Below are 14,401 nucleotides of genomic sequence, written 5' to 3' on the forward strand. Positions count from 1 at the left end.
ACATTTCAACAGACACTGAAAAAAACACTTAACCAAGTATAACATCAATTCATGATAAAAATCCTCAACAAAACAGGTTTGGAAGGAACATACCTCAACAAAATAAAAGGCCATTAATGAAAAACCACAGCTAATATAATTTTCATTGGAGACAAACTGAGAGCCTTTCCCCTAGGGTCAGGAACAAAACAAGGATCAAAACAAGGATTTCCCCTAGGGTCAGGAACAAAACTCAGCACCTTTATTCAACATAGTACTGGAAAACCTACCCATAGCAATCGGACAACAAAAAGAAATAAAAGGTGTTAAATCACCAAGGAAGAAGTCAAACTTTCATTCTGCAGATGACATGATACTACATAAAGAAAATCCAAAAGACTCCAACAAAAACCTGCAGGAACTGATTAACAAATTCAGAAGAGTCACAGGATACAAAATCAACCTACATAAATCTGCTGCAGTTCTACACACCAATAATGAAGCAACAGAAAGAGAAATTAAGAGAACAATTCCATGTACAACTGCACCAAAATTAATAAGATACCTAGGAATAAACCAAGCCAGAGAATTCTGAAAACCATAAAACAATGATGAAAGAAATTAAGCATGATATAAAGAAATAGAAGGACATTCCATGCTCATGAATTGGAAGAACAAACATTGTTATTATTTTATTTTTTATAAGCATATAATGTATTATTAGCCCCTGGGGTACAGGTCTGTGAATCGCCAGGTTTACACACTTCACAGAACTCACCATATCACATACCCTCCCCAATGTCCATAACCCCACTACCTTCTCCCTACCTCCCTCCCCCCGGCCACCTTCAGTTTGTTTTGTGACATTAAGAGTCTCTTGCGGTTTGTCTCCCTCCCTATCCCATCTTGGAAGAACAAACATTGTCAAAATATCGATACTACCCAAAGCAATCTACACATTTAAAGCGATCCCTATCAAAATACCACCAGTACTTTTCACAGAGCTAAAACAATCAATCCAAAAATTTTTATGGAACCATAAAAGACCCTGAATAGGCAAATTTATCTTGAAAGAGGAAAGCAAAGCTGAATGTATCACAATTCCAGACTTCATGATATATTACAAAGGTGTAGTAATCAAAGCGGTATGGTACTGGCACAAAAACAGATGCAGAGATAAATAGGACAGGATAGAAAATCCTGAAAGAAATCCACAATTATGTGGTCTATTAATCTTTAACAAACCAGGAAGACTATCCAACAGGAAAAAGACAGTCTCTTCAACAAATGGTGTTGGGAAAACTGGACCACTTTCTTATACCGTACACAAAAAATAAACTTAAAATGGATTAAAGACCTAAATGTGAGACAGGAAACCATAAACATCCTAGAAAAGAGCACATGACACTGGTCATAACAACTTTTTTCTAGATAGGTTCCCTAAGGCAAGGAAAACAAAAGCAAACTATTGGGACTCCATCAAAATAAAAAGCTTCTGCACAGCAAAGGAAACCATCAATACAACTAAAAGGCAACCTACGGAATGTGAGAAGATATTCTGCAAATAGCATATCCAATAAAGGGTTAGTATTCAAACTACATAAAGAACTTACAAAACTCGGCACCCCAAAACCAAATAATCCAATTTAAAAAAATGAACAGACGTTTCTCCAAAGAAAACATAGAGATCAGCAGAAGACACATGAAAAAATCCTCTATATCATTCATCATCAGGGAAATGCAAATCAAAACTATAATGAAATAGCACCTTACATCTGTCAGAACAGCTAAAATCAAAAACACAAGTAACAAGTGTTGATGAGGATGTGGGAAAAAAAGGAATCCTCTTACACCGTTGGTAGGAACGCAAACTGGTGTATCCACTGTGGAAAACAGTATGGCAGTTTCTCAAAAAGTTAAAAATAGAACTACTCTATGATACAGCAATTGCACTACTGGATATTTACCCAAAGAATACAAAAACATCAATGCAAAGAATATAGGCACCTCTATGTTTACAGCAGGATTATTCACAATAGCCAAGATATGGAAGCAGCCCAACTGTCCACTGATTGATGAATGGATAAAGAAGATGTGGTATGTATGTATGTGGATATATATACACACATATAAATATTAAAAACATACACATATATATACAAATATATAGTGAAATATTATTCAGCCACAAAAAAAGAAACAAATCTTGCCATTTGCAATGGCATGGATGGAGTTAGAGAGTATAATGCTAAGTGAAGTAAGTCAGTCAGAGTAAGACAAATGCCACATGATTTCACTCATATATGGAATTTAAGAAACAAAACAAACAAGCAAAGGGAAAAAGAGAGAGAAACCAAGAAACAGACTCAAATATAGAGAACAGTGATGGTTACCAGAGGGGAGATGGGTAGGGAGATGAGTGAAACAGGTGATGGGGATTAAAGTGTACACTTATGTTGAGCACCAGGTGATTAAAATAAAAACTTAAATGTATATATTTTTTCCTGTCCTTCAAAAAATAATGTAAAAGAAGTATTCAACATACGTTATTTCAAAGAATTGTATAGAAATATAAAAACTAGACTTTTAACTTCTCATACTGAAAGATCACTGGCAGTATCTTATGTAGAAACTTACAATTTCACTTACCCATGAAATGATAAATTTGTGAAACGAAGTTGAATTAAAGGCATCAATCTAAAACATTCCTTTCTCCCATTTCTACATTATATAGGTCTTTTAAACCCTCTCCTCAGTTCCAACACTCCCACCATCATTGCCAAATCCTTCTCTGCAATTACTTTATTACATTTCTTTCTTTACAATTCTATTGTAAATTCTATTCCATATATGAGTGAAATCATGTGGCATTTGTCTTACTCTGACTGACTTACTTCACTTAGCATTATACTCTCTAACTCCATCCATGCCATTGCAAATGGCAAGATTTCTTTCTTTTTTTGTGGCTGAATAATATTTCACTATATATTTGTATATATATGTGTATGTTTTTAATATTTACAATTCTATTGTAAAGAAAGAAATACTACCTCATCACCACCATAACAACAGTAGCAGCTACTTTTTGAGTGCTATATGCCAGGCGCTGCTAAGAGAGCTTTACGTGAATTAAGTCATTTAATCCTTGTAACACCTTCTGAGAAAAGAAATATTATCCTTAACTATATACATGAGACAATGAAGCACAGAGAGGCTAAGCTAGTAAGTGGTAGCATTTGAATCCAAACAGTGTTAACCTTCTTTTAGAGTTGTCTCTCAGAAATCACCTCACACCTCCAAAATTCTGCTTCCTGGTTAAAGGATATCACTTCTCTCCTTTTGGAAATTCATTCAACAAGATCAAACTAGATAATTGCTGTCATTAGAACATTACCCTGTTCAATAATCTACCTAAAAATTAGTTACAAAAATCAGACCAAATGAGTACAATCCAGGTATTCAAGATTTTTCTCAATCTATATACCTATCCTCCCTTTCTGACCTCATTCCCCATCCAGCCCATCACATGAACACTAAATAAGAGGTATTCAGAGCTATATTCTTATCCTCTCACAGGGTCTAATATAATTCCTGGAACATAACAGGTGCCAAAAGTGTCTGCTAGGTTAAGGACTAAAAGGCTTTATGATTTTTCAGATACCAGCTGTAGGTTACTGTAATGCTAAGGTTCATAGTATTCACAAAGACATTTTGTTATTCCTTCCTAATAAGACAGTGCTAATTGTTTTAAAAATTCAAAAATTCACCCATGAAAAAATAGGGCAATTCAGAACACTTAAATCATAGTTTTTTCCTATTTTCTTTAGCAAAAGAGGAACAAGTGGCAATTATAGCTGTTATAACTAACAATGTGATTAAAGAAATAGAAGTATTATTGATATTATCAAGAATTTTATTACTAACCTGTTGAGGGGTTATGGTATCTCTATAACTTGGTAAAATTTTTAGGGTGACACTTCCACTAATATTTTTCAGTAATTCTTGTAATTCCTTTGGATTGTTTCCAACTTCATGACCATTGACTTCTTTAATGATATCTCCCACATGAAGTAGACCTTGTCGATCTATCATTCCTCCGTGAAGGATTCGGGCGATTACCAGATCATTATTTTCAACCCGAAACGTTACACCCTAAAGGAAATAACAGAATTATCAATGATTTCAGATTATTAGGAAGAAATCTTAAATATTCATTAATATGTATATGTAAGAAAATCATTCTAAAAGTAGGTGAGTTAATTGTTCCTACTTTCCCCTGTTCTCTCCTATCTTCAATATTTTAATCTCATTAAACCACAGGCAACTGTGATGATATAAATGACCTCATAAAAACAGGACTTTCAGGGAACTGCATTCCACAGGATAAAAAGCTCAAAGGAGGAGAAAAAGTATTTATGCATTCTGATGACCTTGTTCTAAGCTTATCATATTTTCTGATAGTCAGGACCCAGAGATAATAATTTTTGCATGGAATAGAAAACTTCACTACTTACAGACTCCTACCATGCCTTCAATTTTTAATAACTTTCTTTTGTGTTTTGATACTATCATTAGCAAGCAACTTGAGTTCATTTCTTCAAAGGGTATAGGAAGAAATGGGGTAGTTGTATCTTATAATTTCTACTGCCCATTAGCCAGCTTCTTCAGGCCTCTATTTCAGCTAAACATTTTATTTTGGCTTAATTTTATATGCTATATTAAGATGAGAGAGCATCAGTTGTATATTTCTATACAAGCCAAAAAAGCACTGATAAAACAAATAAACATGAATTGAAGTTTTTATAATAATACAAATTATGAAAAAGAAAAAAAGATATGACTGAGCCACAAATATGTCAGATTTCAGATTTTAAAAGGCACTGATTTATCTACTCACCAATGGCTCCCCAGCTCTTTTGTGAATACCAAGAATACGAATGGCATCTACTGGTAATAATTGATTATTGATAGAAGAATTATTCATTTCTGGGCTTGACGGAGGTGAATCATAACATTTTGATGCCACAATATCATGGGCCTCCAAGAGTGACTGTAAGGATTCAAAAAAGCCTGTGGTTATTAATTACTGATGGAATAAGTTATTAAAAATAATAGTCCATTATTCCAGTGGAGTACTAAAACCTTCCAAGGCATACATTATTAAATTCTTAAAATATGAGGTAAACCAAATGCACCAGAATCTTTTAAAGAAATATATATACAGTACATTAACATAAATATTGTATTTCTTGTTTTAAAAGAGTTGAAGACTCCTGATAGAGTTTTATGACTTCTTAAAAAAAGTGACAAGTTCAGTGGAAATTGAACCTAGATTTCCAAGTGTGGTACACTGAAGGCACTGGAATTCACTGCCACCTTTGTCATCAACATTATCACATTTCCTATTTATCATCAATCCCTATTTATTAGGTATCATACAAATTCAAATGGTACAGGGGCACTTGGATGACTCAGTGGTTAAGTGTCTGCCTTCTGCTTAGGTCATGATTTCAGGGTCCTGGGATAGAGCCCTGCATCAGGCCTGCTCAGCAGGGAGCCTGCTTCTCCCACTCCCTCTACCTGCTATTGTGCCTACTTGTGCTTTCTTGCTTTCCCTTTCAGATAAATAAATACAATCTTTAAAACAAACAAACAAACAAAAAACCAAATTCAAATGGCACAGACCCTAATTTTTACTTTAAGATTTTTATGTTAGTAATACCATGTATTTTTTACACATATAAAAGCCTGCTAAAAAGATATCCAATAGAAAAAAATGGATAAATATTTACAGCATCTTATATCAGTGATGAGAGATTTATATTACTGACAAAGGCTTTAGTTTATAAAACATATGTTTTAAGAGGAAAAAAACTCTAATGACCTAGTAATGGTCCTGAATATAATTTTACGTCCTACATTTATGATGTACGTGCTACCATCATAGATGACTTCGATCTACTTTCTAGGGATTTCTTATAATTTTTAAATATATTTTAGTTTTTCACTTACACTATAATTGTGTATGCTCAACAATAAACAATAAACAATAAAATTAAAAAAAAATTTTTGAGTGGATGGAGCTCAAAAACAAATCAAAATAGAAAGAAGGGAGAAAATGTCAACAAATTAGAACAGAAGCAATCAGGATATGTGTAATTTCTGGTCATTTCATGTCGTAAGAGACTAAAGAAAATTTCAAAAAGAAAAAAAATCACAAGTCAACGTGTAAGGATTATTCCTATAAATGCTAGACGTTGCTAAAATCTCTAACCTGGGTTGCTTAGCTTCCAACCTATGCCTTCTTAGCCAGAATTATACTCCTGTGACTTGAACCACTACTTAGATGCTGATAACTTCCAGAACTCTCATGAGCTTCAGATTCATAGACTAAAAATCTTTCTACAACCAGTCAGTCATGAAAATTTGAAAATCAAAGAGTAAACATGGTAGAGGATTGAGACATACTAAATTAATGAAAGATCTGTAATTGCACAATGCTATTTAAAAAACAGAAGGACTGAAAAATTCATCTGTTGCCATTTAAGACTGCTATTTTAAACAATTCTTTAAAAACTGGTAAAGGGAAGGATCAGACATTTCCCTGATTTTTCAGTCTGAAATGCATTACGGGGTAACTAAATAGTTCAGTTGATGAGGAAAAGCTCTACTTTATATAAGAACAGCAGCTACAAAACGTAGAATGAGAGAACCTGGAAAATGTCATTTTGAAGGCTCTAAAGAAAATACTGATTCAGGCAAGGATTAATTTGTGTTCATAAGTAGATAAATGATTAAACAGGAAACAGCATCTGTATGCTAGAATAATAACACACTAGATTATGTCCTAGTCAAAAGTATTTCAAAGAAGGGATTAGATTGTCTATGCCCTTAATCAAGGGACTAATCTCAGCAACGATACTGGTGGGCTAACCAGGTGTCACATATCTTCTGATGTACTTTAATTCATATTAACATTACGTCACTAATGATGCATTCTAGTTCCAAATAGTTAACCTGAATCATCCTTTTAGATAGAACTTCTGTTCACAGGAAATAGAGGGGGTAACTAAACAACAAAGCGAAGAGACCACCAGATTATCCAGGGAGTGGGACATTCTTTAGGGCAATGGTCTCGTCTCTTAATAGGTCAATATCATAATCAAGGGAGAAAGGATGGTCCATCCAAATGCCACACATTTGGAAACCCATAGTACAAAACAGCTATAAAGAATATTTTGGTGTCAAATGGAGATGTTTGAATATAGTATGTGTATTACATGAGATGGAGATCCACTGAAATGGCCAAGTGGAAATCAGTGACTGAAAATAAGGGTAAGTTACAAAATAGCTTGTACAAAAGGATCTCAATCAGGAAAGAAAAAGATATGTACATTTATGCATAGAAAAAGTATGGGTACTAGGATAGTACAGTAGATCTGGGTAATAAGAATGCAATATCTTAATTTTTAAATTTTTGCTTGCCAGTATTTTCTAATTATATTTATGAAACTTTATATAAATTTATATACTTATTAGATTTTATATATTTATTAAAGATACACAGCATGTCTGAAAGCTCTATCAGATTCTTCTGAAGTATCACAAACTTAACAAGGCTGGTTACCTAACATTAACATGTCAATTTCTTCTAGAGTATTCCTTATCTCAGTGAGTGCCATCAATTATTTGTTAGAAACCTTACCCTTATCAACTTCCCAAATCTCTCTTCTGCAATGATCACACATAACCAATCACCAAGTCCTGTTGATTTTACTGCTTAAACCTGAAAATCTTCACATTTTCTACTCTCAACACTGCTGTCAGTTTCTTGCCCTAGTGCTTAACCATCTTGCTCCACAATCAGCGCCCTCTCCCTGTGTAATACCTCCTACTCTCCCCTCTCATGGTTTCCCACTGTCCTCGGGGTAAAGTTCAAATGGCTTACTGTGCCCTAGAAGGCCTTCATCAACTGGCACAAGCATATAGGATGTCTCTGATACATGTCCATTATTTTGTATGTTGAGATACTGATTCATGGAGCAACCAACTCACTATAAACCTTTGTATTTTACAGTCACGTTGTTGAAGAGTCACAGAAAGTCCTTGAAAAAACCCAAAGAGGAGTTGCCATTTCTTTTTCAATGCTAAGATTTATAGTGAAAAGCACTTTATATTCTTCCATCCCAGCATCACTTACAGAACAGTCCATTCTTTCTCCCCTAAAATGTAGTATCTCTATCATAAATCAAATTGTCATATACATGTATATGTACTTCTGCGTTTTTTATTCTCTTCCATTGGTCTATTTTTCTAATACTGTCCCAATGCCACACTTAATCACAGGTTAATAGGAAATCTCTCCCCCACTCCCCTCCACTCTCTCTTCTAAAACTGACTCTTTGTTAAACAGGTTTATTTTTCACTGACAGACCAAAGCTTAAATTGCACTTTTTTTTTTTTTTGCAGCTATGGAGGAAATGTTATGGATTAGTTTCTATCCTCACACAGTTCTCTTTTGTTTTATTCTAAATTCATTGATTGCATCTCAGTCTCAGAAGCAATACTGCAATAGCTTTCATAAGAAAGGCTGTGAAACAGTGGTAGTGAGGAAGGAAAACCTATTATCACAGTAAGAAAAATGTCTCCAGCATGTGGTCTGGTGGTGAATCAAGGCTGGTTTTAATTACACAATGGAAAATCCATTCTGATATATTTCTGCTATACATTTATGTAGTGTGTTATTAGTTGTGGGTGTATCTGATTTGATATCCTCAGTATTTCAGGATATTAAAATACTTAAGTTGGAACTTACATATTTACAAACGCTAAATAATCTTAAATATTACTTAATAATAAATAATCTTAAATAAATCACCATAAACTGGAATTTAACTACTAAAAGAGAATACTTTGGGAATAAAGTGCACTTGAGAAGAATAATACACAAAATTTACCTGGAAGTGAGGCTCTTTGAGGATTCCAACCAGCTCTGCCACATTTTCATCTGCATTCATTAAGGGAGTGATATCTTCAAGAATTTCATTGACTAATTCTAAGTTATTATCACTGACAGCTTCTAGTTTTGAGTCTTCTAGCCTCTCATGAGCCTGAAAAGATACAGTATAATTAAAGTCACAGCACATTTTTGCTCCAGACCATGGTTTTCTTCTTTTCATAAAGAAGACTTAAAAAGATACTACTTGAAAGTTTGATTCATTGAAACCAAATGTAATATTTCAATCAAGGACAATATGTAGATTTTGTAGTAAATGTTATCAAGAAATATAATAAATCTTAGCTTGTATCCCTATTCTGAAAGTCAAGGAAAACTTGTTTTAATAACTTAACCATGAAAAAACTATAGTCAGATAACAACTGAAAAGAAAAAAAAATTTCCTACCCAATAGAATTTCCTAATGACTTTCCTAATGACTGGTCTAGGCTCAAACTCTAGAGGATACTGCTTGTGATTCATGAAAATAAATGATTATGCATAATAAAAATTTTAAAAAAAGGAAATGTAATCATTACATGGACTGCCATTAAAAAATAATAAAAATCATTTGGGGAGCACCAAATCCTAAAACTACCATTTCCCAATATTTGAAAATCAGCAAAATAAGTTAATTTAGGAAAGTCAGGCTCTTGAACTGGACTTTGAAGGACTGTTTGATTTCATTAGGGGAGTGATCACCTTGTGTCTCTTTATCTTAAGCCACTTTTTTTTTTTCTTAATCTCACCATCTCTTCCATGGAAAATGGACCATGAATCACACTGTTACAGGAAACAAGTAGCCCTATTTAGCCTCAAATAGTTGGAATAAAACAGTTTTAAATTCAAACTAAAAATGAACATTAAGCAGTCTCCCTTTTTTAAGTGTTCTTTGTTTTTTGATGAATGGTTGCTGTCCGATTTTGAAGGCAGGCAAAGCATAACTGTTAAGAATTAATGTATAAATGAAACTATGTAAGATGACAAATCTTGTATTTAGTATTTTAAGATCCTCGTTGGTAAGTGCTCAGGAAAAACCCAAGTTTCAAGTAGTAACAGTATCAATTAAACTTTATCTGTACCTATAATACTTTAGCTGTTATATCTACCATAGAGTGGATCCTTCAAGACAAACACATGATTTTTAAAATGCAATTTTTTTCACTTAAGTATTTTTTTCTAGGTGACTCACCAGACTGAAATAAGTGTTTAAGTGAAAGAGGGGGCTATATATTAAGCAACATTTTTAAGAAACGCCTCAGAAGAAAAAAAAAATTTAAGTCATATGAGATGACAGAGGCAGAGGCTTTAACCCACTGAGCCACCCAGGCGCCCCAGGAGTTACTATTTAGATATGAAAAAAATTAAGATTAGAAAATGCCATGAAGTGGGGCGCGTGGATGGCTCAGTTAAAGCCTCTGCCTTCGGCGCAGGTCATGATCCCAGGGTCCTGTGATCAAGCCCCACATCGGGCTCTCTGCTCAGCAGGGAGCCTGTTTCCCCCGCTCTCTCTCACTCTGCCTGCCTCTCTGCCTATTTGTGATCTCTGTCTGTCAAATAAATAAATAAAATCTTTAAAAAAAAATTTATTAAAAAAAAAAGAAAATGCCATGAAGAATGAAATGGGTAAACCTGTAACTTTCTGAAAGTTTAATGTAAGCCTAATAAGGATAAAATGATGACACTCACATATACCATAAAATAATTATCACCATTGGAAAAAAACCCTAAAATAATGGATATAACTAGCTATTAACTCTTATAAAACAAGCTAGAATTGCTTATTGCTTTAATACAAATATTTGCTGTTAACAAATATTTAATTTAGCATCGTTAACCTTGCAACACTCTATTACTCTTACGGAAGTAGAATAAAGTTTAAGGAAAGAAAGGAAATAAAGAAGCTGAACATTTATTGAGGGCTGTTTGGGTATGTGTCAGGAACTATATTCTCAGTGCAGTGTGAGTGAGTGTGTATTAAGCAAAGGTAGGTGTATTGTTATCCTCACCTTGCAAACATAGATGCTGATGCAAAATAAGATAAAGTGATTTGCTTGAATATACGCTACTGCTAAGTGGCAGAGTCAGGTAGTCTAATACCAAGGCTTGAATGCTTACCTACTAAAGCTTTTTTGACTTCATCATTATACAGACAGCCACTGAAATATCGTACTGTGGTTAATTATTGTATCTGTTATATATTATTCTAATTCATTTAACTCAGAGATATACTCTCATTGACTGCTAGTTGATTTGTTCCTTCTTAGCATGCTCTTCTAGTCCAGATGTGTCATTCTGTTCTACTGAGTCTTCCCTACAGTTACTTTGTACTCCTGTGGTTCAGAATACTACCTGTCCCTTCAACCTGCACCCCTCTGCTCAAAGTAAGAGCTATAAAGACCACCTGTTTCTCTAGTTAAGAGATAAGGAGTACCTTACAATTTTCAGGTACTGTATCAATATATTTTCTATAACATCCTCTGGTCATGTAATATATCAATTCAATTCAGACAAGTAAAGAGCAGAAATGATCACTGACCTGAGAACTCTAATATAGCTCCCTTTGTTCCTATTCCTATGTTCATCTACCTTACTGCTCCCAAATTGGGTGAGGACACGTGGGAAGGTGGACAGACCTACCAGAAAGAGGATGTCAAGCAGGAGGGCAAAATTATGTTATAAAAACAAACACACCCAAAGGTTTTTTCATACCAACTACACAGACTGATGCTATAGTAGGAAAGAATCTCACTATACAATAAGAAGTTCTCAGGGAAAAAATAAAAGGCTTTTTAGTGAAACTGCAGCTATAATTATGTAACACAGAAAGCCAATTTCTAAAATATAGTTGGGTTCTATCAAGACTAACTGTAATTTTTCCAAAAAAGCAAAAGCAGGTCCATATTTGTTAATATGTAGATTTTTAAGCTCGAAGATACTGTGAAAGAAGTTGGGACCTCTAGTCACTTTAAAGTCATAATTTATTTAGTAGATTTTAAGAGGCAAGTGCCAACTTGAATTTAACTAATAAGACCCACACACCACAAAAAAGAAAATAAAGGACAAAAGGAAATAGTGAAAATTGTCCAGAAGGAGAGATGAATCATAAGCTATTTGAATGAATGGGTCTAGCATCCTTTAAGACACTATGAGAATAAAAACATATTCCACCTGCCACAAGTGGTTGAAAGAATATGCTATGACTGGGTTTATAGAACAATTGGAGTTGATACAAATATGGCCTAGCCTTCTTTTATGTCCAGATCCGAGAGTCCTATTTACCACTGCACCTTAGAAAAATGAACTGCAGAGAAGAAAAAGTTCTTTCAGGACTTCTAGGTATTTCTTCTAGGCACAGTCCAGCAGCCATGCTTGCAAGCCAAAAAAAAAAAAAAAAAAAGAAAGAAAAAATTTAACAAGTTGTGGGCTATAACTAAAGTGAAAAATACTATCATTTATTTTGTTATATCTAATACTATTATTATTATGTGTAAAACCTTCCCTTTTGTCCTCAAAAGGACGAAAATATAAATTTTGTTTCTATCTTTGAATATGGCTAAGTATGTGGTAGTTGCTCATTAAATGTTTCTTGGAAAAGATAAGTAAATGGGAAGTAAGTTTTGCTGTGGTCAGAGTCATCCCCTTCTATTCTAAAGAGTTTAGGAAGAGAAAGATCAAGAGAAGCCCACGAACAGTCAAAAATAAGTAACTTGAGCAGAAAATAGAAATGAGACAGGAAATAGAAAAGTCAATTTCTATTTTGCTTCTGCATCCATTATATCAAAGAGAATGAGATTTGTTCTGAATAAAAAGATGGAAGAAATAAGTATAAATAAACTAGAATTGAATTCTCTAATAAGTAAAGAACTTGCCAGAAATCTAGTTAACAAAAGGAGTTCAAATTCTTAGATTAGATAAATTATATATTGAAGTACTAAGGAAGCTTCTAAATAACATTGCCGAGCCACTCTTAGAGTTATCTGTGGAAAAAGAGAACCACACAGATGCCAAAAAAACTAGAAATGGGAATCTGTTATACTTTTTAAAATGAAAAAGACCTTTTTTCTTTTTTTTAAAAGCTTGGCTTTAACAGTATTCAGAAAAAATATAAAAGAATACTTTTTATAATCTCTGAGTGGGAAAGACCTTTCTAACTTATGCTGCAAAATCTGGAAGCTATAAACTAAACAAAAAAGGTCCAATAAAATTAACTGCATTTAAAAATTTAATTTCTTGTCAAAAATCAGCAAAGTCAAAATACAAATGACAAACCAGGGTTAAAATACTTACAAATCATATTATAGACCAAAGGCTAATTTTCTTATACATAAAGGAAGTTTTAGAAAGAGAGAAAGCAAGAGCACTAGCAGGGATAAGAAGAGGGACAAGCACACTCCCAGGTGAGTGGGGAGCCCAACTTGACCCCAGGATCCTGAGATCATGACCTGAGCGAAGTCTGAGGCTTAACCCACTGAACCACCGAGACACCCCTACAGAAAGGACTTCTATAAACCACTAAGAAAAAGATCAACACATAAATAGGCAAATACTATGAACAAGAAATATACAGAAAAGGAAATTCAAATACCTCTTAAATATCTGAAAAGATATACAACGACCTTCATGATAAGAAGTACAAACTAAATATATAGTACTATATATATTTTTTTAATTAGATAGGCAAGGATAAAAATCCTGGTAAAGTACCATGTTGGTGAAAATACAGTAAAAGACAGACATTCTCATACATTTTTTTTTCTCCCTGGTGGAAACATACTAGTGAGCAAAGTACACATTCATCTGAAGCGCACATGGAACATTTACCAAGACAGACCACTGTCTGGGCTATAAAACATATCTTAAAAAGTCTGTAAGAATAAAAATCATATTAAGTATGCTCTAAGAATACAATGGAATCAAATCAAAACTCAGTAATAGAAAAACAGCTAGAAAACCCCAAAACACTTCAAGACAAAGCAACACTGTTTTTTTGTTTTGTTTTGTTTTTTAGGATTTATTCATAAAAGAGAGCGCACAGCACATGAGTGTGGTTCAGGAGAGAGGCAGAGGGGCAGAGGGAGAGGGAGAAGCAGACTGCCCACTTAAGTAGGGAGCTGGATGCAGGGCTTGAGCCCAGAACCCTGGGATCATGATCTGAGCCAAAGGCAGATGCCTGACTGAGCTACCCAGGCACCCTCAAAACAACACATTTCTAAGACTACATGGGTCAAAGAAGAAGTCTTTTTTTTTTTTTTTTTTTTTTTTTTTTTTTAAAGATTTTATTTATTTATTTGACAGAGATCACGAGTAGGCAGAGAGGCAGGCAGAGAGAGAGAGAGGAGGAAGCAGGCTCCTGCTGAGCAGACAGCCTGATGCGGGACTCGATCCCAGGACCCCGAGATCATGACCTGAGCCTTCGGCTCAGGT

At 34.2% G+C, this 14,401-nt stretch overlaps 1 protein-coding gene across 5 annotated transcripts in view; it reads right to left on the reverse strand.

The window, feature by feature from the left end:
- The window catches only part of PALS2 (protein associated with LIN7 2, MAGUK p55 family member), a 109,429-nt gene that overhangs the window by 38,582 nt on the left and 56,446 nt on the right, over positions 1-14,401 (reverse strand). For all 5 annotated transcript variants that reach the window (XM_059395682.1, XM_059395678.1, XM_059395679.1 and 2 more), the window contains exons 3-5: positions 8,937-9,089; positions 4,877-5,029; positions 3,904-4,131 (exon numbers count right to left, since the gene is read on the reverse strand). In XM_059395682.1, the coding sequence (XP_059251665.1) occupies positions 3,904-4,131; positions 4,877-5,029; positions 8,937-9,089 (534 nt within the window). The remainder of the gene's footprint in view (positions 1-3,903; positions 4,132-4,876; positions 5,030-8,936; positions 9,090-14,401) is intronic.

This window comes from Mustela nigripes, chromosome 4 (assembly GCF_022355385.1).
Source record: "Mustela nigripes isolate SB6536 chromosome 4, MUSNIG.SB6536, whole genome shotgun sequence".
Taxonomy (NCBI): domain Eukaryota; kingdom Metazoa; phylum Chordata; class Mammalia; order Carnivora; family Mustelidae; genus Mustela; species Mustela nigripes.